This window comes from Pristis pectinata, chromosome 6, assembly GCF_009764475.1.
Source record: "Pristis pectinata isolate sPriPec2 chromosome 6, sPriPec2.1.pri, whole genome shotgun sequence".
NCBI classification, from domain to species: Eukaryota; Metazoa; Chordata; class Chondrichthyes; order Rhinopristiformes; family Pristidae; genus Pristis; species Pristis pectinata.
This window is the reverse complement of record NC_067410.1, coordinates 103,240,632-103,263,358: the sequence shown is the minus strand read 5'-3', so window position 1 is coordinate 103,263,358 and position 22,727 is coordinate 103,240,632. Positions and strand designations below refer to the sequence as shown.

At 44.0% G+C, this 22,727-nt stretch overlaps 1 protein-coding gene across 1 annotated transcript; it reads right to left on the bottom strand.

Moving 5' to 3' along the window:
• Positions 1-6,468: 6,468 nt before the first annotated feature.
• Positions 6,469-22,389, bottom strand: tm4sf4 (transmembrane 4 L six family member 4). The gene is made up of 5 exons (XM_052018207.1): positions 22,020-22,389; positions 19,670-19,759; positions 18,054-18,193; positions 9,425-9,618; positions 6,469-7,378 (listed from the first exon to the last, which is right to left on the bottom strand). Exons 1-5 carry the CDS (start codon positions 22,194-22,196, stop codon positions 7,374-7,376), a joined length of 606 nt encoding a protein of 201 aa, XP_051874167.1. The 5' UTR covers positions 22,197-22,389; the 3' UTR covers positions 6,469-7,373.
• Between the last annotated feature and the right edge of the window lie 338 nt (positions 22,390-22,727).

The following is a 22,727-nucleotide window of genomic DNA, read 5'->3' as shown; positions in this document are numbered from 1 at the left end:
TCCCTTTCCTTGGGAAAAAGACACCTTATCTCTGCCCCTCATGATTTTATACACCTCTGTAAGGTGACCCCTCAGTCTCCTATGCTCTAAGGAATAAAGTGCCAGCCTGCCCAACCTCTCCCTATAACTCAGGCCTTTGAGTCCTGGCAACATCCTCGTAAATCTTCTTTGCACTCTTTCCAGCTTTGGTCATCCTTCTTAGAAGAGGGTGACCAAAACTGTACGCAATACTCCAAGTGCGGCCTCACCACCGTCTTGTACAACTGCAACATAACGCCCCAACTCCTAGATTTCAATGACCTCTGACAGCTACACTCAGTGTCCTGTAACTGGATAAAAAGGGAACAGATCAACGAAAGTTACAGGAAGTCATCTCAATTCCACTAGGTGGCAGCATTTTCAGCCCAGACAAATGTGTCTCACCCTGTCACAGATTGACAGTAGTCACAAGTAATTGAGAAAAATCTTTGTGACTTAAACAGAGGTCTTGTAAAGCACTGGGAAAGTGAAAGCATGTTTCATCGGCTCCCCATTTGAAAGATCTTGTCTGTTTCTGTCATTTATATAGAGGCTAAAGATCCCACAACACTATCTAAAGAAGGGTGGAAGCCTCCCTCTCAATTAGTTCGATCAAACCAGTCTTTCATCCTGCTAGTGGGTTCTTACCCTGCACACATGATTTCCTCTCCTCAGGCAACCAAGACTGAGGGAGTTTCATCCTAAAATTAGACCCAGGTCAATCTGGAGTGAAATCACTTCTTTTACTCAATGTTTGGTAGAAATTTGCAACTCCTTCTGTCCTGGGAATTTTGAAGAGTTGAGATTGAAAATTTCCCAGGAATGGAGCAGGTTATACGATCCCACAAACAGCTGTGAGCTATGCTACCTGGTCTCTGTTGTTTTCCTCTGGGCATCCCACCAGACCAGGAGAAATCCTGAGCTAAATTTGAAACACAGCGAATGAGAGTTTGGCAGCTTTGCGCCATCTCTGCCTCTGAAGTTCATGGTGATGTCTGTGTCACTACCTGTAGCAACAGAGCATTGGCAATGGTTGGATTGTCAGCACTGTCCTGGGACAAAGGTCAGGCTGCAATGATTCTTCAGCATGGATGGACTAATGTTTCCTTTGACAACCTTGGTGATAATCTAGTGGACCATGTCATAGAGTCATGGGTTCATGTAGAACATAATGAGCCCTTCAGACGACCATGCTCATCCTGCCCATCAAATACATCAACCTTCACATCCCATTTACCAGCACTTGGTCCATCACCTTCTGTTCCTTGCGATTCAAGTACTCGTCTAGATACTTCTTAAATGTTGTGAGAGTCTTCACCTCCATCATCCACTCAGGCAGTGTGTTCCAGATTCCAACCATCCAATGGATGAAAAGTTGTTCCTCAGATCCCCTCTAACATCTCACCTCTTAGCCTAAACCTATGCCATCTATTTTGGACAGTTCTGCTTCTGGGGAAAGTTTCCTACAGCCTATCTGATCTATGCCCCTCATAATTTTGTACAACTGTATCAGGTTCCCCTTCAGCCTCCTCTGCTCTAGGGCAAACAGACCTCGACTCTCCATTCTTTCCTCATAACTGAAACACTTAATTCCAGGCAACATCTGATAAATTTCCTCTGCACCATCATGTCCTTCCTATAGTGTGATGACCAAAACGTTACACGGTGCTCCAGCTGTGGCCTAATCAATGTTTTACAAAGTTGCACCCTGTGCTTATATTCTATTCCCTGCCTAATGAAAGCAAGTATCCCATATGCCTTCATATTATCAACCTGTGCTGCCACCTTCAGGGATCCTTGGACTTATGCACCCAAGTCCCTCTGTTCCTAAATACTCCCCAGGGACCCCTCATTCACTGCGTATGTCCCTACATTAGTCCTCCCAAAGTGCATCACCCCACACTTATCAGGATTAAATTCTATCTGCTATTGCTCTTCCAGTTACAGCTTCCACGTGGCTTAGTTTTCTCAGTCACAACACCCACGGGCAGGCATGGTAATGTCACGGGCAGGCATGGTAGTGTAGCGGTTAGTGTAACGCTATTACAGCGCCAGCAACCCAGGTTGAATTCTGGCTGCTGTCTGTAAGGAGTTTGTATGTTTTCCCCGTGACTGCATGGGTTTCCTCCGGGTGCTCCGGTTTCCTCCCACATTCCAAAGACGTACGGGTTAGGAAGTTGTGGGCATGCTACGTTGGCGCTGGAAGCGTGGCGACACTTGTGGGCTGACCCCAGAACACTCTACGCAAAAGATGTATTTCACTGTGTGTTTTGATATACATGTGACCGATAAAGAAATCTCATCATCTCAGCACTCTGCCCATCTTAACAACTGATCAATATCATCCTATAGCCTATGACTAACCTCCTCAGCATCAACACTGCCAACAACTTTCATGTCATCTGCAAATTTATGAATCATACCTCTTACATGCATAACCAAATAATTAATGTATACAACAAACAGTAAGGGCCCTAGCACTGATCCTTGAGCTACACCAGTGGTCACTGGCTCCCAATCACAACAGCAAACCTCCACCATCACCCTCTGCCTCCTATTACCAAGCCAATTTTGGATCCAATTTGCCAATTTGCTCTGGAGCCTGAACGTTTTGGACCAGTCTCCCATTACTGAAGTCCTTGTGGACTACATCTTTCGCATTGCCCTCTCCTCCCTCTTCTGTAATCTGTCTGAACGTAGAGCTGTCGCAAGTTAATGTTCATCTCCCACCACAACACCTTGGGCCAAACCTTTTGCTGACCAGTGGCCACTTGGCTTGAACGACAATCTTCCTTCTGGTGGGCTCCCGTCTTTCCATAGGGGGTTGGGGGGGGGGGGGAGCAACTTTCAGCTGATTGGCAAGGGTCATCATTATGTGGTGTAGCCCAGGATCTATCCTAGTTCAAGGGGTTGTCTTTTCCTTTGGAATGGTTCCAATGCCCTCAGACTCACCTGCCGATATATACCTTGAACAATTACTTACAGCTAAACAGTGGGGAAGTTATTCGCAACCTTCCTTGAACCTGGGTTAGACTGCGATTAGAGGACTGCTTGCAGTTCTGGTCACCGTGTTGTAAGAAGAATGTAGAAGCACTGGAAAGGATGCAGACAAGATTCACAAGGATGTGACAAGATATATGGGAATATACAAATCAGGAAAGGGTGTCCAGACTGGATCTTTCTCTTGAGCAAAGAAGCTGAGGAAAACCTAACAGGTCTTTAAAATTATGAAGGACTTTGGTAGAATGGCTGCAGAGAGGATGTTTCCATTTGTGGGGAAAAGCATAACCAGAGGCCATAAGTGTGAGGTATCCGTCAGTGTAACCCTTTCATCCCTTCTTCCTCGTACGCCTGGGGAAGTTAGTTACCCACTCTTCAGGTAACTTGAAGGAGTGGTGAGAATGTGGAACTCAGCACCACCAGGTGTGGTTTATCGAATGGCATGGATGCAGTTAAGGGGAGTCTGGTCAAGTGTACATGTGAGAGGAGGGCAGAGTTACGCAGGTGGGCTTAGATGAGGAAAGAGGGGAGGAAGCACGAGGTGAACGGTAACACTGGCATAGATGGTTGGGCCAAATGGCCTGTTTCTACACTCTAAATCCAATATAATTCAAAATCAGCTGGCAAGTATTAAAGAGTAACAATGCTCTAAAAACAAAGTAAAACTGTTGATGCATTGCTGGCAACCCCCACATCTCATGAAATAACAAAGCAAAAGAATGAAAGGTCATTGACCTGAAACTTTAGCTCTGTTTCTCTTTCCACAGCTGCTGCCTGACCTGATGAATATTTCCAACGTGTTCTGTTTTCATTTCCAGCTTCTCCAGTATTTTGCTTTTGGAAAACTTCTAAATGCAGTTATGATTAATATCTGCTGAGATAATTTTATCTTTTCTCTTTGCAATGTCAGCTTATGATGTGTAGGTGATTTCCATTCCTTACTGAAGTGGTTTATTAATACAACATTGATTGCTTTCACAAACTCAGAGCTCAGTGTTGTTCACCTCTATCTCATTTTCAATTTCACACTATCAACAGCTGTGCAGTCAAGGGTCTGAATTAAATTGGCTGGTTACCTTACACGCTAACTTTCCATGCAACAAAAGCAAACTATGTTCATGAGCTGTGAGTCATAGAGAGATATATTGAGGAAACATGTCCTTCAGCACAACGAGCTTGAGCCAGGCATCAAACACCCATTTTTATACTAATCCTACCCTACCTATCCTAACCCATTCAGGGAGAATGTGCAAACTCCACACACACACACACACACACACACACAGATACAGACACACACACACACACACACACACACACACACACACACACACACTCACTCAGATTCACACTCACTCACACACACACATTCACTCACTCACACACACACGCACTAACACTCTCACTCACACACACACACACACATACACACACACACACACACACACACACACACACACACACACACACACACACACAAATGTCAGCATCAAACACTGTATAAATTATGAATCAATGAGAACTAATCCCTGTGGCACCCCAATAGCAACAGTGCGGCAACCTCCAAATAACTAATTTATTATTACATCAAACTACAGATGCTAGAGATCTGAAATGAAGATAGAAGATTCTGGAAATACATGGCAAGTGAGCCATCTGTAGAGAGAGAAGTAAAGTTAACATTTCAGATTGGTGATGTTTCATCAGAGAATTTCAAGGAAAGATTAACAATATTTCTCCCTCCACTGATGCTGCCTGTCCGCTGAGTATTTCCAGCATTTTCTATTTTTATTCACACTCTCTGTTGGTTGTCCTTAAAGAAAATCTTTATCTATCCAACTATATTCCCCACCCCCATCCCTATGAGCCCTTTATGAAACAATCCCTTATGTAGCATTTCATCTAGAAAACCCCGACATACGACATCCACTTGTTCCCCTTCATCTACCCTGCTAATGATCTACATAACAGCAATTTCCCTTTATAATTATAATTTTGTAAATGCCTTGTTCTCAGTGATCGATTCCAAGTACTTGGCTGACAAATTATGTCAGGTTAACTAGATAATTGTTCCTACTTTTTACCTCCTTAAGTAGCAACATTACATTTGCTACTTCCAATCTGCTGAGATGTTTTAGAATATAAGGAATTTTGTAAGACCAGCTCTTATTCATTCACTGTTTCTGCAGCCACATCTTTAAGAACTCAGGAGAATCAGATTATCAGGTCCAGGGAGTTTAGTTCCCTTACTTCATTAGGAGTTTGAGGAGATTTGGTCTGTCACCAAAGACTCTTGCAAATTTCTATAGATGTACAGTGGAGAACATTCCGACTGGTTGCATCACTGCCTGGTATGGAGGCTCCAATGCATGGGAACGTAAGAGGCTGCAGAGGGTTGTAGACTCAGCCAGCTCCATCACGAGCACAACACTCCCCACCATCGAGGACATCTTCAAGAGGCAATGCCTCAAGAAGGTGGCATCTGTCAGTAAGTACTCTCACCATCTGGGACATGCCCTCTTGCCATTGCTACCATCAGGGAGGAGGTACAGGAGCCTGTGGACCCACACTCAATGTTTTAGGAACAGGTTCTTCCCCTCCACCATCAGATTTCTGAATGGTCTGTGAACACAACACTACAGGCACGGTAATGTAGCGGTTAGCATAATGCTTTGCAGCGCCAGCAATCTGGGTTCAATTCCGGGCACTGTCTGTAAAGAGTTTGTATGTTCTCCCCACATCTGCGTGTGTTTCCTCCGGGTGCTCCGGTTTCCTCCTACATTCCAAAGACGTACTGGTTAGGAAGTTGTGGGCATGATATGTTGGCGCCAGAGGCGTGGCGACACTTGTGGGCTGCCTCCAGAACACTACGCAAAAGGTGCATTTCACTGTGTGTTTCGATATACATGTGACTGATAGAGATCTTAAAAAAATCTTACCTTGTTATCCCTTTTCTTTGCACTATCTATCTATCTATCTATCTATCTATCTATCTATCTATCTATCTATCTATCTATCTATCTATCTATCTATCTATCTATCTATCTATCTATCTATCTATCTATCTATTTTGTAATTTATAGTAATTTTATGTCTTGCACTGTACTGCTGCCGCAAAACAGCAAATTTCACGATGTCTGAGTCAGTGATAATAAACGTGATTCTGATTCTAATTCTTACTTTCATCTTATATAGTTAGGTGTTGAATTCTCTTCTGATTTTGCTCCTTAGCAATTTTTCCAGGTTAACCATGCCATATGCAAGCAACCTCTTGTGTGACTTGCTCTTAAGGACGAATGCAAAGTCCTTAAATTCTGTGTCCAAAGGCAATGGCTAATGGCTACTGAGAAGATATTATGGGACTCTAAGTGAAAGGAAGTGAACAATTATGCCAGAGAGAAGCAAAGACTCCAGCAAGTATTTAATAATTCACAATAAATATACAAAACATGATTTGTGCACATTTATTTATTACAGCAAACTCCCATTTTTCATAAGACGTAGATCTTCCAAACAAGAGGCTGGGGAATGGACCGGAGTCTTGAATCAACTGGATTAAGCATAACACAGTGATACAGGCTCTCTGGAGACTGACCTGCTTGTGGTTCAGAATGTAAACTTGAGATTTCTTCCCTAACTGGTGAGATGAAGTCAGGTGGGTTAAGGCTCAAGAGAAGCATTGGAAGTGGTTGGAGATTTTCCTGAATGAAGTATTTTCTCTGCTAACTTTGATGCCCAGATATTCAAGTAGAATTGTAAGCCATGATAGCGGACCACAAATAAATGGATTTATCTCCCACAGTGACAACGAACTTTCCAATAGCACTCTGGCAGGTTTGTATTTGCAGGTTTGTCACAAGTCACAGAAATTGCCTGAGGTTCTGGTTTTTGGAACCAATGGAAATGAAATTTTTATAACGTAATCAGAGCAGATGGAATACCCCAAACATTCAGCTGAAGAGCTGATCCCAGAGGGGAGGAAATAAATTTTACATGTTTTTACAGCTACATGTTTCTTAAAGCAGGGTTTTCTCAAGTGAAAATGACATTTTCTCTGAGCTAGAAATTACTAACTGCGATATGAACAAAAGAGGTCCTACTGCATTTTGATGCGATTCATCTACATTAAAATATAACCTAAAACAGTCTAGTGTCAAAGTTAAAAATTACTGCCCAAGGATTGTGACTTAGCTTCAGTGGTTTCTGCCATGTGGCCTCAGGGAACAAAACAAAACCTAAGGGTGTTTTTTTCGGAAGTACTTCAAGTCCATTTGGCATACTCTCCTGCAGCTACAGAGGCTTGGTTGTTGGGCGGTTCATGTGGACTTCGACCCATCCATTTCACCTTTCAGCTTCTAGGCTAAAGAGAGAGAGCAAGAGAAAAGACAAAAGTTTATATTAGCAAATGGTTTGTCGTTATCTGTAAAATGTGCAATTGCTTTTACGTGGGTTTCCTCCGGGTGCTCCAGTTTCCTCCCACATTCCAAAGACGTACGGATTAGGAAGTTGTGGGCACGCTATGTTGGTGCTGGAAATGTGGCGACACCTGTGGGCTGCCTCCAGAACACTCTACACAAAGATGCATTTCACTGTGTGTTTCGATATACATGTGACTAATAAAGATCTTATCTTTGTGTTCTAGGTTTTAAAATCGTGAAGGGTATTGGGAGAAGGGAGCGCGAGGAGTGGGAACATCTTTGTAGATCAGGACTCTGAGGCCATAAGCTGAGCTCCTTCTTCACCAAGTGGCTGTCTCAGGTGTTGATACGAAGGCATAACACAGAGCTTTAGTAAAGAAAATTATAATGGACATTGGCACAAAACTGGCAGCAGCATTTCAGCCAGCAAGAAGATTCAGAGAAAGGGGAAAAGGGAGAAAGAGGATAAAGGAAAGTCCTGTGGTAGCTCAGAGCGTAGAGATGATGAAATAAGTGGAAAGAAAGGACAAGCTGGTGGGAAGGGGACAAGTTTCTTTATCCATGTAGGCTCGGTAGTGTAGCGGTTAGCTTAACGCTTTACAGCGCCAGCGACCCGGGTTCAATTCCAGCCGCCGTCTGTCAGGAGTTTGTACGTTCTCCCCGTGTCTGCGTGGGTTTCCTCCGGGTGCTCTGGTTTCCTCCCACATTCCAAAGGCGTACAGGTTAGGAAGTTGTGGGAATGCTATATTGGCGCCGGAAGCGTGGCGACACTTGCGGGCTGCCCCCAGAACACTCTACATGAAAGATGTATTTCACTGTGTGTTTCGATGTACATGTGACTAATAAAGAGATCTTATCTTATCTTATCTTAGGATCCAGGTATCACTGGCAAGGCCAGCACTTATTACCCTTCTAGGTCATTTTAGAGTCATCCACGCTGGTGAGCCTGGAGTCATACATAGGCCAGTCTGGTACATTGTATTCCCTAAAGAGCATTAGTGAATCAGGTGGGTTTTCCCAAGAATCTTGTAGTGGCCATTGTAGTCATCATTACTAATAACTTTTTTTCAAATTCCAGATTACTAACTGCATTGAATTCCACAGCTGCCAAGGTGGGATTTGAACTCACACCTCTGGATTGTTAGACCAGGCCTCTGGATTACTGGTGCAGGAATTTAGGCCTTGTAGTTAAAGTGCAAAGGAAAGTTGAACCAGAAAGTAGTGCAAATTATTTACAGTAATATGTGCATTGTTTGCAGTATTTTGCTTTTGACTCCTTAAATGATGATTTAAAATTGTTGAACTCGCTGTTAAGTCCAGAAGGCTGCAGTGAGCTGAATTGCAAGATCTTCAACCATTCACTAAGTCAAACTCTCTTTTGCAATACAGGTCCTTCCCAGGTTACAGCAGGGTTCCGTTCCTGTGAACTGTCCGTAATCCGGACAGTCCGCAAGTCGGAAATGTGGCCACGAGCCGGCAAAAGATGCCTGCAGCCCTGCAGCAGCCGACAAATACATCTCTCCAGTCCCCCAGACACTCGTTCATGTATGCACTGTATATACGTCAGGTGTTCATAAACTGGGGAGGACCTGCAGTGAACATGGAAACGTATCAATGAATGTTAACACATCTATTACTAATCAGAATTCAACCTATTGGTCTCCTGTTCAACTCCCATTTGGTGAAGGCAGGTAAGGGGACCAGATCCATCAGGGGATGGGTCAAAGGTAAGGAGAGAGAAGAAGAAAATGGTAGAATAAAAGAGGCTAGGAAATCATCTAGACTCAACCTCTTCTAGATAATCTAGATTCCAATTCATCTAGATTCCAGCATCTGCAGTCCTTTGTTTCTCCAGTATTCAATAGCATAACACTCTGAGATATTTGCTGGAGCTACATTAATCTTATTTTACCGCCAACATAAAAGAATCTTAATTGGGTCGGAATAAAACAGTTGCCATAATCTTTAACAGTAATGAATTGAGTCACCTGACTCGCAGCAAGAACAGCAGCTGCACTCGCCACAGAGAAAGCCAATCAGCCCATTGACTACTTGAAAGGCACAGAGCACCAGCTGAGCCCCACTCATCACCAGCAGGAGCGAGAACAACGTGACGTGCCAGGGGACGATCTTGGGAGGCTTGATGCATTCATCCCACATCGTGTGATTTCTCAGGTAATTACTGGTAAGACAAGGAGAAGAACATAAACCCTACGAAACAGTCAACCAACATTTCATAGCATGAATGGACGCCATTTGGTCCATCAGATCTCACTATCCCATTAGTCCAGCAATATTTCACTTTTCCAACAGTCCTGTGACATTTTCTCCCCCACCAACAGAGACAGCCGACCCCCCCCCCCCGTGTTTTGACCTATCAGGTCACAGAAATTTACCCTTACAGAAATCACAAGTTACCACCCAAAGATTTGAGGTATGGAATAAAATTTGCACCCACAGAATTTACGTGAAAAAAAAGTAAGTAAATAAATAGAATTTTTTTTTCAATTCGTGTTTCTTGATGCACGTGCAGATAATGGGGCTTCGCGTTACAGAAAGTCGTGATATGGACCATTTTCCAGGAACTCAGTCCCCTTCCCTGTAATGCAGAGGTTGCCTGCAATCCCTTTTTACAAATTATGTACTTGAATCTCCTTTCACTTCCTATCCTGGTCGTGACAACTCCCAATCTGCCACAGACTCACACTGGAAGCAGATTGTGGCATCGGGTCCACGCCAGCTCTCTGTAGAGTAACCCAGTCAGTCCCCTTCCCCGTTCTTTCTGCCTAGCACTGTAGGTTATTTTCCCTCAGTGCCTATCCAATTCCCCACTGATCCTGCTCCCACCAACCTACCAGTAAGCCAGGATCACATCATCACCACTGCCTGCATCAGCAAACATTCCTTCCCGAGCCCTCGGCATTTTTGGCCATCCTGGGTCACTACTGCCACCCCATTCCTGGTTTCTTCAGCTAGAATCTTAAAGCTGTGCTGAAACAGAAGATGCAGGAAGACACAGGAGCACCCCGCAAGAGGGAAATGGTTAATGTTTCTGAGCTGAAACATTAACACTGTTTTTCTCTCGCCGCAGAGGCTTCCTATTTCCAGCATAGACACATAGAGTTATAGTTATACAGCATGGAAACATGCCCTTTTAGCCCAAATCATTCATACCAACTAAGTTTCCTAACTGAGCTTGTCCATTTGCCTGTGTTTGGCCCATATCCCTCTAAACCTTTCCTATCCATGTACCTGTCCAAATATCTTTTACATGTCCTAATGAGTCTGAGGGCACATACCACCAGGCTCAAGAACAGCTTCTATCCCACTGTGATAAGACTATTGAACGGTTCCCTTATACGATGAGATGGACTTGTTTGACCTCACAATCTGCCTTGTTATGACCTTGCACCTTATTGTCTACCTGCAATGCACTTCCCTGTAGCTGTGGCACTCTACTTTGTATTCTGTTATTGTTTTTACCCTGTACTACCTCAGTGCACTGTGTAATGAATTGATCTGTACGAACGGTATGCAAGGCAAGTTTTTCATTGTACCTCGGTACAAGTGACAATTATAAACCAATACCAATAAACCAATACCAGTAATTGAACCTGTCTCTACCACTTCCTCTGGCAGCTTGTTCCATACACCCACTACCCCCTGCGTGGAAAAAGTTGCCCCTCAGGTCCCTCTCAATCTAAGCCTATGCCCTCTAGTTTTGGACTCCCCTATGCTGGGGAAAAGATCGTGGCTATTCACCTTATCTATGCTCCTCAGGATTTTATAACTCTCTATAAGGTCACCCCTCTGCATCGCACGTTCCAGGGAAAAAAGTCCTAGTCCACCCAACCTCTCCTTGTAACTCAAACCCTCCAGTTCTGGTAACACCCTTGCAAATCTTTTTTGCACCCTTTCCAGTTTAGTGACATCTTTCCTATGGCTATTCCAATAGCATATTTTCATTTTGCTTGTACTTAATATATCCAATACCCATAGTAGTAATTTGTCTACAATCTTAACACTGAATCTTCTGGTGATATCCCCTATCACCTCGGTCAAAACTCTTTGTACTTCTTCACTCTTTCCCCCTTATCATCCTCTGCTCAATAGAGAATGTCCCTGTCATCTCGCATAACTGCAGGTTACCCTCAGCGCCGGTTATCAGTCTCGGGAGGGTCACACGACAGAGAGTTAAGCGAGGTGTACTCTGATAGTTTGGAACGTGTGTATCAGGAAAGAGGAAGTGTTAAAGATATTGACGGACATTGAAGTGGAAAAATCCCCAAGGCCTGATGAAATCTATCCGAGGGTGTCATGGGAAGCAAAGGAGGAGATTGCTGGGGCTCTGACGGAGATTTTTGCAATGTCTTTAGCCATGGGTGAGGTACCGGAAGAGTAGCTAATGTTGTTCCCATATTCAGCAAGGATGGTAGGGATAAACCAGGAAAATCAAGGTTGGTGAGCCTTATGTCAGTAGTAGGGAACCTATTGGAAAAAATCCTTTGGGATGGGATTTATGATTACCTGGAAAGGCAAGGACTTATTAGGGGAAGTCAGCATGGTTTTGTGCATGGGAAATCCTGCCTCGCAAACCTGATTGAATAGGTTATTAAGAAAATTGATGACGGTGAGGTGGTAGATGTGGTATACATGGACTTTAGCAAGGCTTTCAACAAGGATCCCGCAGCTTGAAAGCACATGGGATCCAAGCTGCTTGGCAAACTGGATCCAAAAGTGGCTTTGTGATAGAGGAGGTAGTGGTGCAGCGTTGTTTGTATGACTGGAAGTCTATAACCAGTGGTGTACCGCAGGGATCGGTACTGTTATTTGTTCTCTATAAATGACTTTGATGAGAATATAGGGGATAAGATCAGTAAATTTACAGACGGCATGAAAATTGGTGGAGTCATAGGTAGTGAAGAAGGTTGTTTCAAGACACAGCGGGACATAAATCAGCTGGAAAGTTGGGCAGAACGGTGGCAGACAGAATTTAATCCAGACCTTGGTGTGAAGTAATACACAAGTAGCGCTGGAGGAACTCAGCAGGTCAGGCAGCATCCATGGAGGGAAATAAACAGTCAACATTTCAGGCCAAGACCCTTCATCAGGACTAGAAAGGAAGAGGGCAGAAGCCAGAATAAGAAGGTTGGGGGAGGAGGAGAACACACAGGCAGGTGGTCGAAGAGCTGGAGAGCAGCAGAGGTCACAGAAGGGGAGCAGCGAGAGAGGATCTCACAGAACTCCCATCGGAAGAGAGGAGGAAATCTTCAGGGTAGGCATACCTCGAAGAAACTTCACAGTGGAGCAGCAAAATGGAGACACAAGAAATTCTGCAGATGTGAGGTAATACATTTTGAGCTGTCTAATACTGGCAGGACATATACAGTAAATAGCAGGGATGTTAGAAGTGTTGATGTACAGAGAGACCTTGGAGTACAGGTTCATAGCTCTCTGAAAATGGTGACAGAGGTGGATAGGGTAGTGAAGAAGGCGTTTAGCTTGCTTGCCTTCATAGGCAGGGTATAAGAACTGGGACATCATGTTGCAATTGTACAAGACTTTGGTTAGGCTACACTTGGAATATTGTGCACAGTTCTGGTCACCACATTATAGAAAGGACATGGTAGTTTTGGAAAGAGTGCAGAAGAGATTCACCAGGATGTTGCCTGGAATGGAGGGCTTTAGTAACAAGGAGAAGTTGGATAGGCTGGGGTTCTTCTCACTGGAACGCAGGAGATTGAGGGTTAGGGGTGTTATTCACAGTCTTTTTCTAAGTGTAGGAGAGCCTAAAACCAAAGGCAGTAGGTTTAAGGCGAGAGGAGAAATATTTAAAGGGGATCTGAAGAACATGTTTGTACATAGAAGGTAGTGGGGACATGGAACAGATTGCCAGAAGAGATAGTAGAGGCAGGTGTAATCACAGTGTTTAAAACACATTTGGACAGGTACATGGATAGGAAAGGAATAGAAGGATATGTGCCAAATGCAGGAAAATGGGATTAGCATAGATTGGCGCCTTGATTGCATGGACGACTTGGGCCAAGGAGCCTGTTTCCATGCTGTATGAATCTATGATCATCCTGACTTGGAAGATATCACCTTCATCCTCGCTGGTTCTAAATCCTGGAACTTTCTCCTTTTGGGAGTTCTTTCACCAGAAGGACTGTAGTGGTTCAAAATAAATGGCTTACCACTTAATTCTCAAAGGCAATAGATGGTGGCCTTGCTAGCGACGCCTATTCCTTATGTCAATAAATGAGAACAATGTTCCCTCTGGAACCTCTCCAAGATCTAGGCAGCTTTCCTAAAATGTAAGGGGTCCAGGAGTGGACGCCATACTCCAGCTGAGTGATTTACAAAGTTTTAGCATTCATTCTATGCTATAAATGGAAATATAGAAATGAAGGAAAGAATCATGTATGATTCCTCTTTAATAGCTTTATGAACCTTTCCCGCTCATTGTTCCTTTATATGTTACCATTTCTTAGCAGCAGTTATCTTATTTTCTACATTTGTTGTTAATGAGATTGAATTTGCTGATTTCTTCATAATTGCACTTGCAGCTTGGAGATTGAGGGAAGTCCTGGAATTGCCTCAATTCCTAGGGATTCCCTTAGACCTTCTGGAGAAGTGAAAGCCAGTGGTCGGGAGAAAGCTCTGGTGGAAATTTGGCACAATCCACCACCCTCCCAAAGATATGATATGGTACCTAAACAAGAACAGAAGAGGAGCAGGAGGAAGCCATTTGGCCCCTCAAGCTTGCCTGGCCACTCAAAATGGTCATGGCTGCTCTGCCAGAGGCATTAACTAACTCCTCTTCTGTGCCAGTTTCCTATAGCCTCAGCTCCTCCATATTTGAAAAATATATCTACCTCCAAGGATCTAGCCCTCACAACCCTCCAGGCCAGAAAACTCCAGAGATTCACCACCCTCTGTGAGAGTGCTTTATAGACCTAGGAGCACAAAATATAACGTGAGAGGCAGATTTAACTGGTCCACGAGAGAGGACTCAAGCCAATTCAAGTGAAGTTCTGGGTCAGAATAAAATGGCTCAATGTGGAAGCATTTTGAGTGAAAATATTAATTATGTAGAAAGGACGTAGACTTGGTTTATGATGATCCTGGCTATCTCTTGCAGATTGTACCTGAGTAATTATTCCCAGATGTCATGTTTAATTGTTTACAGCAGATGGGAAGAAGTCAATTATCTTTACTGCGGGGCTTATCAGACCTAAGTAAAGAGCTAACACTGATGTTTATTCAGTTTTACTCTTTGTAATTAATTATACCTGGATTCAAGTGTAGTAGGTACGTTTGGGTTTATATGGACAGGTTTCATTGCTGGTCTGTCAGGGTTTGTATCCTGATTCATTTACAAATCTTCCGCTTTTTTAGGATAGTGCACATCGGTTAAGGGGATCATTTTAACCCCCAAGCAGGGGCCAGGGCTGTATGGGAACAGCAGTGGGAGGTTTGGTGCAATGTAGTACTAGGCGTCAATGCGGACGCGGTGATGTAGTAGCTGTGTTGCTGGACTAGTAGACAGAGGCCAGGACAATAGGTCCAGGGATGTGAGTTCAAACCCCACCAGACCAACTGTTTTTTTTCTGCCTTATGTGGGGTAGATGTGGGTAGCAGAGATATGGATGACCATCAGATTTACAGATGGTTGAATGGTCTTGGCCTTGGAAGAGACGCAGAACTAGAGATGCTTCTTGCAGCACCAGAGACGCAGGTTCAGTCCTGACCTCGAGTGCTGTCTGCCTGGAGTTTGCACATTCTCCCTGTGACCATGTGCGTTTTCTCCACCAGTTTTCTCCCAGATCCCAAAGACGTGTGGGTTGGTGGATTAAATGGCCGTGATAAATTGTCCCTAGTGTGAATCTGAGAAGGGTTGATGAGAATGTGGGGAGAATAAAAATTAGCTGAATATAGGATTAGTGTAAATGGGTGGTTGATGTCAGTATAGACTCAGTGGGCTGAAGGGCCTGTTTCTGTGCTGTATCTCTCTATGATTCAATGACTTTATGAGAACTGTTGAATTGTTCCAACACCAAAGGAGGCCATTTGGCCCTTCAGTTATATGGCAGCTCCTAGAAGGCAATCTCGCCAATCTCCTTCCCTCATACTTTCCTCACGGCCCTGTAAATTATATTCCCACAAATGCCTATCCAATTCCATTTTAGAAGGCCTAATTGACTCTGCTTCCACCAACCTAAAAGACAGTGAGTCCCAGATCATTGCCATAAGGCTTTGGAGAAAGGAAAAGTACATTGGAGCATGTCAGGATCATACAACATAGAACAATACAGTACAGGAACAAACCCTTTGGCTCACAAGGTCTGTGCTATTCATGATGCCAATTTAAACTGCACATCTGTCTGCACATAGTCTATATCCCTCCATTTCCTGCATGTTCATGTGGCTATCTAAATGCCTCTTAAACGTTGCTATCAATTGTGCTTCCACCATTTCCCCTGGCAGTGCATTCCAGGCACCTACCACTTTCTGTATAAAAAGTCTTGCTGTGTAAATCCCTTTTAAACATTCCCCCTCTTACGTTAAACCTATGCCATCTCACATTTGACATTTCTGTCCTGGGTAAAGGACTCTGACTATATACCCCATCTATGCCCCTCATAATTTTATGTACTTCTATCAGGTCGCCCTCAGCCTCTGATGCTCCATAGAAAACAATCCAAGCTTTTACAACCTCTCCAATCCAGGCAGCATCCTGGTGAATCTCTTCTGCACCCTCTCCAAAGCCTCCACACCCTTCCTGTAATGCGGTGACCAGAACTGCACACAATACTCCAAATGTGGCCTGACCAAGGTTTTATACAGTTGCAACATGACTTCACGACTTTTATACTCAACACCCCAACCAATGAAGGCAGGTGTGCCATACACTTTCACCCTTTCTAATTGTGTTGCCACTTTCAGTGAGCTATGGACTTGGCTCCAAGATCCCTCTGTACATCAGTGCTCTAAGGGGTGCTGCCGTTTACTGTATAAGTGGTTCAGAGGAGTAAGGGGAGGCAAGTTAGATTCTAGCTCAATTCTGGATAACCCACTGCTCCAGATGTTGCCAAAATAACAAGGAATGGTCCACTCTATAGAACTCTGGTTAGGTGCATTTAGAGTATTGCATACAATTCTGGTCACCTCACTTTTGGAAGGATGTCGAGGCTTTAGAGAGGGTGCAGGGGAGGTTTACTAGGATGTTGCCTGGATTAGAGGGCATGTGCTATCAGGAGAGACTGGACAAACCTGGGCTCTTTTCGCTGGAGCGGTGGAGGCTGAGGGGTGATCTGTTGGAAGTGTATAAAATTATGAGGGGCATAGATAGGGTGGACAAGCAATATCTTTTTCCCATTATTGAGCGATCCAATACCGGAGGGCATGCATTTAAGGTGAGAGGGGGTAGGTTCAGAACAGACGTGACGGGTATGTTTTTTACTGAGAGAGTGGTGGATGCTTGGAATGCGTTGCCTGATAGTGTGATGGAGGCGAATTCATTGGGGACTTGGATGGACACATGAATGAGAAGAAAATAGAGGGATATGGGCATTCTGTAGGTAGGAGGGAATAGCTATGTCAGCACAACATTGTGGGCCGAAGGGCCTGTTCTGTGCTGTACTGTTCTGTGTTCTAAAACCCAATGTGTCAGAAAGCACTCCACAAGTTCTTTACTGACAAAATTATCGCGTGTTGCACCTCCAATGAATTGCTCAGCACAATACTATTTTTTCATCCCACGGGAGGGGTTAGGGTTAATTCAGAAGATGAAGCCCTGGGTAAGAGGTGGAAGGAGTGGACCACCCTGCAAACTACCCACCCATCTGTCTCGTCGGCCAGTTCCTGCCCCATCTGTGGAAGAGTCTGTGGTTCCCTCAGTCACCTCATTAGCTATCATGGAACCCACACAACGGGAGTTGGAGCTGTCACCCTTGATCCTAAGAAGAGGAAGATGCACAGTGGCACAGCGAGTGGAGCTGCCGCCTCACAGCTCCAGAGACCTGAGTTCGATCCTGACCTCTGGTGCTGACTGTATGGAGTTTGCATACTCTCCCTGTGACCACGTGTGTTGCCTCCGGGTGCTCTGGTTTCCTTCTACATCCCAAAAATATACAGGATGGTAGGTTAATTGGCCGCTGTAAATGACCTAATGTGTGGTAGGATCTTGGCGAGTGGGGGGAGGGGGGTTGGTTGAGTTGACAGAAATGTGAAGTGAACCAAATAAATCAGGGTAGGATTAGTGCAAAAATGGGTGCTTGATGGCTGGCAAGGACTCGATGGGCTGAAAGGCCTGTTTCCATGCTGGATCTCTCAATGACTTTCTGTGTGTACAAAGTGATGTTAAGGCCAGCAGTTTAAAATGGTCACATGCACTTAATCCCAGAATAGTTGTAATAAAGCACGATCAAAATGCAAGTTCATATAAATAGTGGTTGTTAAGTCCCCTTAGCTGCATTTGGGTTTTGTCTCTAAGATTCACATTACTGTCTTGAATCCTTTATGGTCCTGCATCATCATACAGAACTGGATGAAATAATATGCTTGGGAGAAGTTCCTATTTCCCCAAGCGGGTCACCAAGCGGTGATATCTCTTACCCATCAGTAAAGGGGTAACTATAATTGCTGTTGTCCTTTGTCATACATTTTGGACCATGGTTGAGTCCCACTGCGGAAACAATGAAGCAATAGGCAGCTCCTGCTGCTCCTACCCCGGCAAAGATCACAGAGGAGAAATTCTAGATAAAGACGGAACACAGAATTGATTAAACAGTGATGTTAATAAATATAAAGGTTGAATGAATTTGCATTGACTTCCAGCCATTCAAAAATTCTCGCTGCCTCGGTAAAGCAGCCAACATAATCAAAGATCCCACCCACCCTGGACATTCTCTCTTCTTCCCTCCTCCCCTCAGGCTGTAGATACAAAAGCCTGAAAGCACGTACCACCAGCCTCAAGGACAGCTTCTACTCCGCTGTTATAAGACTATTGAATGGTCCCCGGTATGATAAGATGGGCTCTTGACCTCACAATCTACCTCTTTATGGCCTTGCACGTTATTGTCTGCCTGCAGTGCACTTTCTCTGTAACTGTAACACTTTATTTTGCATTCTGTTATTGTTTTCCCTTGTACTACCTCAATGCACTGATCTGATGAAATTATCTGTATAGATGGCATGCAAAACAAAGTTTTTCACTGTACTGTGGTACACATGACAATAATAAACCAATTTACCAATTTACCAAATGCTCTCTCCTGTTAGAACAAGTCTTTTTAAGCTGTTTTGCTAAACTTGCCTGCTAATATGATTTAGTTTATACAGAAGTTCACTGGGGAGGGCCACATGACTGAATTTCTGAAATGCAGTCTGTGCAAAAATAATAGAACCTATGTTTCAAAGGTTTAAGATGAAATTAGTTCAACTGAATTACATTTCATCAGATGACATCCAGCTTGCCTTGAGAAAAATGATTTATTTACTCCCAAATCTCAGCCACATGGTAGTGCAGCGGTTAGCGTAACACTATTACAACGCCAGCGACCCAGGTTCAATTCCGGCCACTGTCTGTAAGGAGTTTGTACGTTCTCCCTGTGTCTGCATGGGTTTCCTCTGGGTGCTCTGGTTTCTTCCCACTTTCCAAAAATGTACAGGTTAGGAAGTTGTGGGCATGCTATGTTGGCGCCGAAAGCGTGGCGACACTTGCGGGCTGCCCCCAGAACACTCTACGCAAAAGCATGTATTTCACTGTGTGTTGCGATGTACATGTGACTAACAAAGATAGCTCTTAAATCTTATAAAACAGTAGGTTGTTGGCTTCATTGGTCACTGTAAATTGCCCGTAGCATAGGTTTGTTGTTGGACAATCAGAGTGGAATTGATGTAAGAGAGAGCAAGTACAGGGGAATAAGGGGGTCAAATGGTAATGCATGGACAACCAGTATAGACTTGAAGGGCTGAATTGCCACTTTCTATATCTTGCGAAATCTAAATATAATAATAAATTTCCTCTGCACCATCAGTTCCACCTTCGTATTTTGTACTTGCCAGTGTCCTCGTATTAACAGCATCAAATATTCAGAGTTTGATAGCAAGTTCAACAGTTGTCAGGTGGGGGGGTGGGGGGATGGTGGAGAGGTGGGGGTGGGGGTGAAGGGAGGAGAGGGGAGGAGGCTTTTGCCTTAAAAATTGCCAGTGTTTCCTGCAATTCTCACCGCAAATCTTTTACCGCAGTTTTCATTTCCGCAACACCCACAGCAGTCGTTATTTTCCATTCCCATGAACACCAGAACTGGGAACACCATCTGCAAAAGTTTCAAAAGACAAATATTAGACAGGCCAACAAAATGTCTCAGCCCTGCAGGTGCCCGACTACTGGAGTCAGGGCAATAAAAGTTGAAGTTGAGATGGTGCCATCAGAAATATTTTGAAAGGTCAAATAATTGAATTGCACTGGCATTAATTCTATAAATTTCCCTTAACACTAATCCAGGTTAAATCATCTGTTAAAGCAACATGTAGAGAAGTGTGTGAGGTAAACAAAGTTCCAAAGGTTCTTCTGAGAGTTCTAAGGCCACATTTTAGAGAATACTGTTGTTTTTTTTAAATATTTATTCACAGGATGTGGATGTCACTGACAATGCTAGCATTTATGGTCCATCCCTGGACAGGTGCTGAAGAAGGTGTTTGGCACGTTAGCCTTCATCGGTCAGGGCATTGAGTACAGGAGTTGGGAAGTCATGTTTCTACTGTACAAATGGTTGATGAGACCACACCTGGAGTACTGTGTGCAGTTCTGGTCGCCCAGCTGTAGGAAGGATGTCATTAAGCTAGTGGTCATAGGTTTAGGGTGAAAGGTGAAATATTTCAGGGGAATCTGAGGGGGAACTTCTTCACTCAGAGCGTGGTGCGAGTGTGGAACGAGCTGCCAGTGGAAGTGGTGGATGTGGGTTCAATTGTAATATTTAAGAGAAGTTTGTATAGGTACATGGATAGGATGGGTTTGGAGGGATATAGTCTGGGTGCAGGTAGATGGGACCAGGCAGAAGAACAGGATAGTATGGACTAGATGGGCTGAAGAGCCTGTTGCAGTGCTTTAGTGCTCTATGATTCTATGACTCTAAGCTGGAAAGGTGCAGAAAAGATTCACAAGGATGTTGCCAGGACTGGACGGCTTGAGTTATAAGGAGAGACTGGATAGGCTGGGACCTTTTTCTCTGGAGCGTAGAAGGCTGAGGGGTGATCTTACAGAGGTTTATAAAATCATGAGGGGCATAGATAAGGTGGATGGTCCATCTTTTCTCCCAGGGTAGGGGAGTCTAAAACTAGAGGACATAGATTTAAGGTGAGAGGGCGAAAGTTTAACAGTGATTTGATGGGAAAGTTTTTTACACAGAGGGTGGTGGGTAGGTGGAATGAGCTGCCAGAGGAAGTGGTGGAGGCGGGTACAATTACAACATTTACAAGACATTTAGACGTGTACTTGTATAGAAAAGGTTTAGAGAGATATGGGCCAAGCACAGGCAAATGGGACTAGCTCGGATAGACATTTTGGTTGGCATGGACGAGCTGGATCAAGGGGCTTGTTTCCATGCTGTACAACTCTATGACTCTAAATGCGACTATACCGAGGAGGCAGCTAAGACTCGACTATATTGGTGGGTCTGGAGTCACATACAGACCAGCCTAGGTAAGGATGATAGAATTTCCTCTCTGAAGGACATTAATGGAAACAAATGTGTTCAGAACATAGAGCATTACAGCACAGTACAGGCCCTTCGGCCCACAATGTTGTGTCGACATTTTATCAAGCTCTAATATCTATCTAACCCTTTCCTCCCACATAGCCCCCTATTTCTCTATCATTCATGTGTCTATCTAAGAGTCTCTTAAATGTCCCTAATGTATCTGCCCCCACAACCTTTGCCGGCAGTGCGTTCCACGCACCCACCACTCTGTGTAAAAACTTACCCCTAACATCCCCCTTAGATCTTCCTCCAATCACCTTAAAATTATGTCCCCTCGTGTTAGCCATTGTCATGCTGGGAAAAAGTTTCTGACTGTCCACTCGATCTATGCCTCTTATCATCTTGTACACCTCTATCAAGTCACCTCTCATCCTCCTTCTCTCCAAAGAGAAAAGCCCTAGCTCACTCAACCTCTCCTCATAAGACACATTATTTACAACAATCCAGTAGTTTTGCATTTACCTTTAAAAAAAAACGCATTTGTTTAGTTACTTTAAGTTGCCAACTAACACAGTGGCATTCACACTCAAATAAAGGTTCATTGTTCAGAACTATGACTCTGAATTTAATAACTTAACCACTACATTATTGCAGCCACTGCCAACACTGAGCAAGTCAAATGCCATTATTACTGCTCTTATGCACAATATTGCCGGGATTAATTTCAAAGCAAATTGTTGTTTCATTTCTCAGTTATTACTTACTGGACATATTTGAAGTTTAGTTTGAACGATGTTGAATTATCGCATCAAGCCTTTAAAATAGTCAGTCTCACATCTGCTCTGCAAGAAGTACTAGTTTTCCAAATTTGGCTTACCAACAATCCTGAGCCCAAGATCCCACTGAAACACCAGACACTGTCCGCCAGTTTCTCTGGGGTGTTATACCCTGTTTCTCCATTCGGGAAAAAAAGCAGCGTGTTTGCAATAATGCACAGAAGAGCCAGAGGAACTAGTGTGATACCAAGGCATCTTGCGCATTTCCCGTAACACATGCTGTGCGCTGCGAAGAGTTCGGTTTCTGCACTGGCGTCAGTTCTGCCCTTGCCTATGCTCCAACCGGGATACAGACAAAGCTGAGGAAAGATGCGTTAATTCCTGCTTGGTGAAGCGTTGATAAAAATGATGTGGTTGCTGTTGCTTGGTGGCGTTTATATAGGGCACTACCAGATAAGATATTGATGGCATTACGTTAGGTCAGACATTGCCCTGATTACGTGGAAAGGAGTGCAGGGTGTTTTGGGGGGGAACCAAAAAGTCCTCATTTGCCATGGTAACTATCTGCTTCAGTTAATGATTTACCAGTGACCACCAGTACACTCGGAGTTCATATGGCCCTCTGTGTAAAGTATATAAACCAGCAAAGCAAAACCATTTGGGGCTCAGTTCATACCTCCACCCAGTCCAGTCATTTTATGGAATTAGTCATTTTCTGAAAACAAAATCATTATTCATTCTTTCAGTGTCATCTTCCTCCCCTCCCCATCTCAATGCGTGAGCTTGGCAAGGGTTGCTCATATTCTGTT

What these genes read in the sequence shown, in the direction of transcription:
- tm4sf4 (XM_052018207.1), bottom strand. Translation starts at nt 22,196, where the DNA reads ATGTGTTACGGGAAATGCGCAAGATGCCTTGGTATCACACTAGTTCCT. An exon ending in ACTGCGGTAAAAGATTTGCG is followed by an intron (nt 18,194 to 19,669) that starts GTGAGAATTGCA and finishes GTCTTTATCTAG; the next exon opens with AATTTCTCCTCTGTGATCTT. An exon ending in AGTTACCCCTTTACTGATGG is followed by an intron (nt 9,619 to 18,053) that starts GTAAGAGATATC and finishes TTGTCTTACCAG; the next exon opens with TAATTACCTGAGAAATCACA.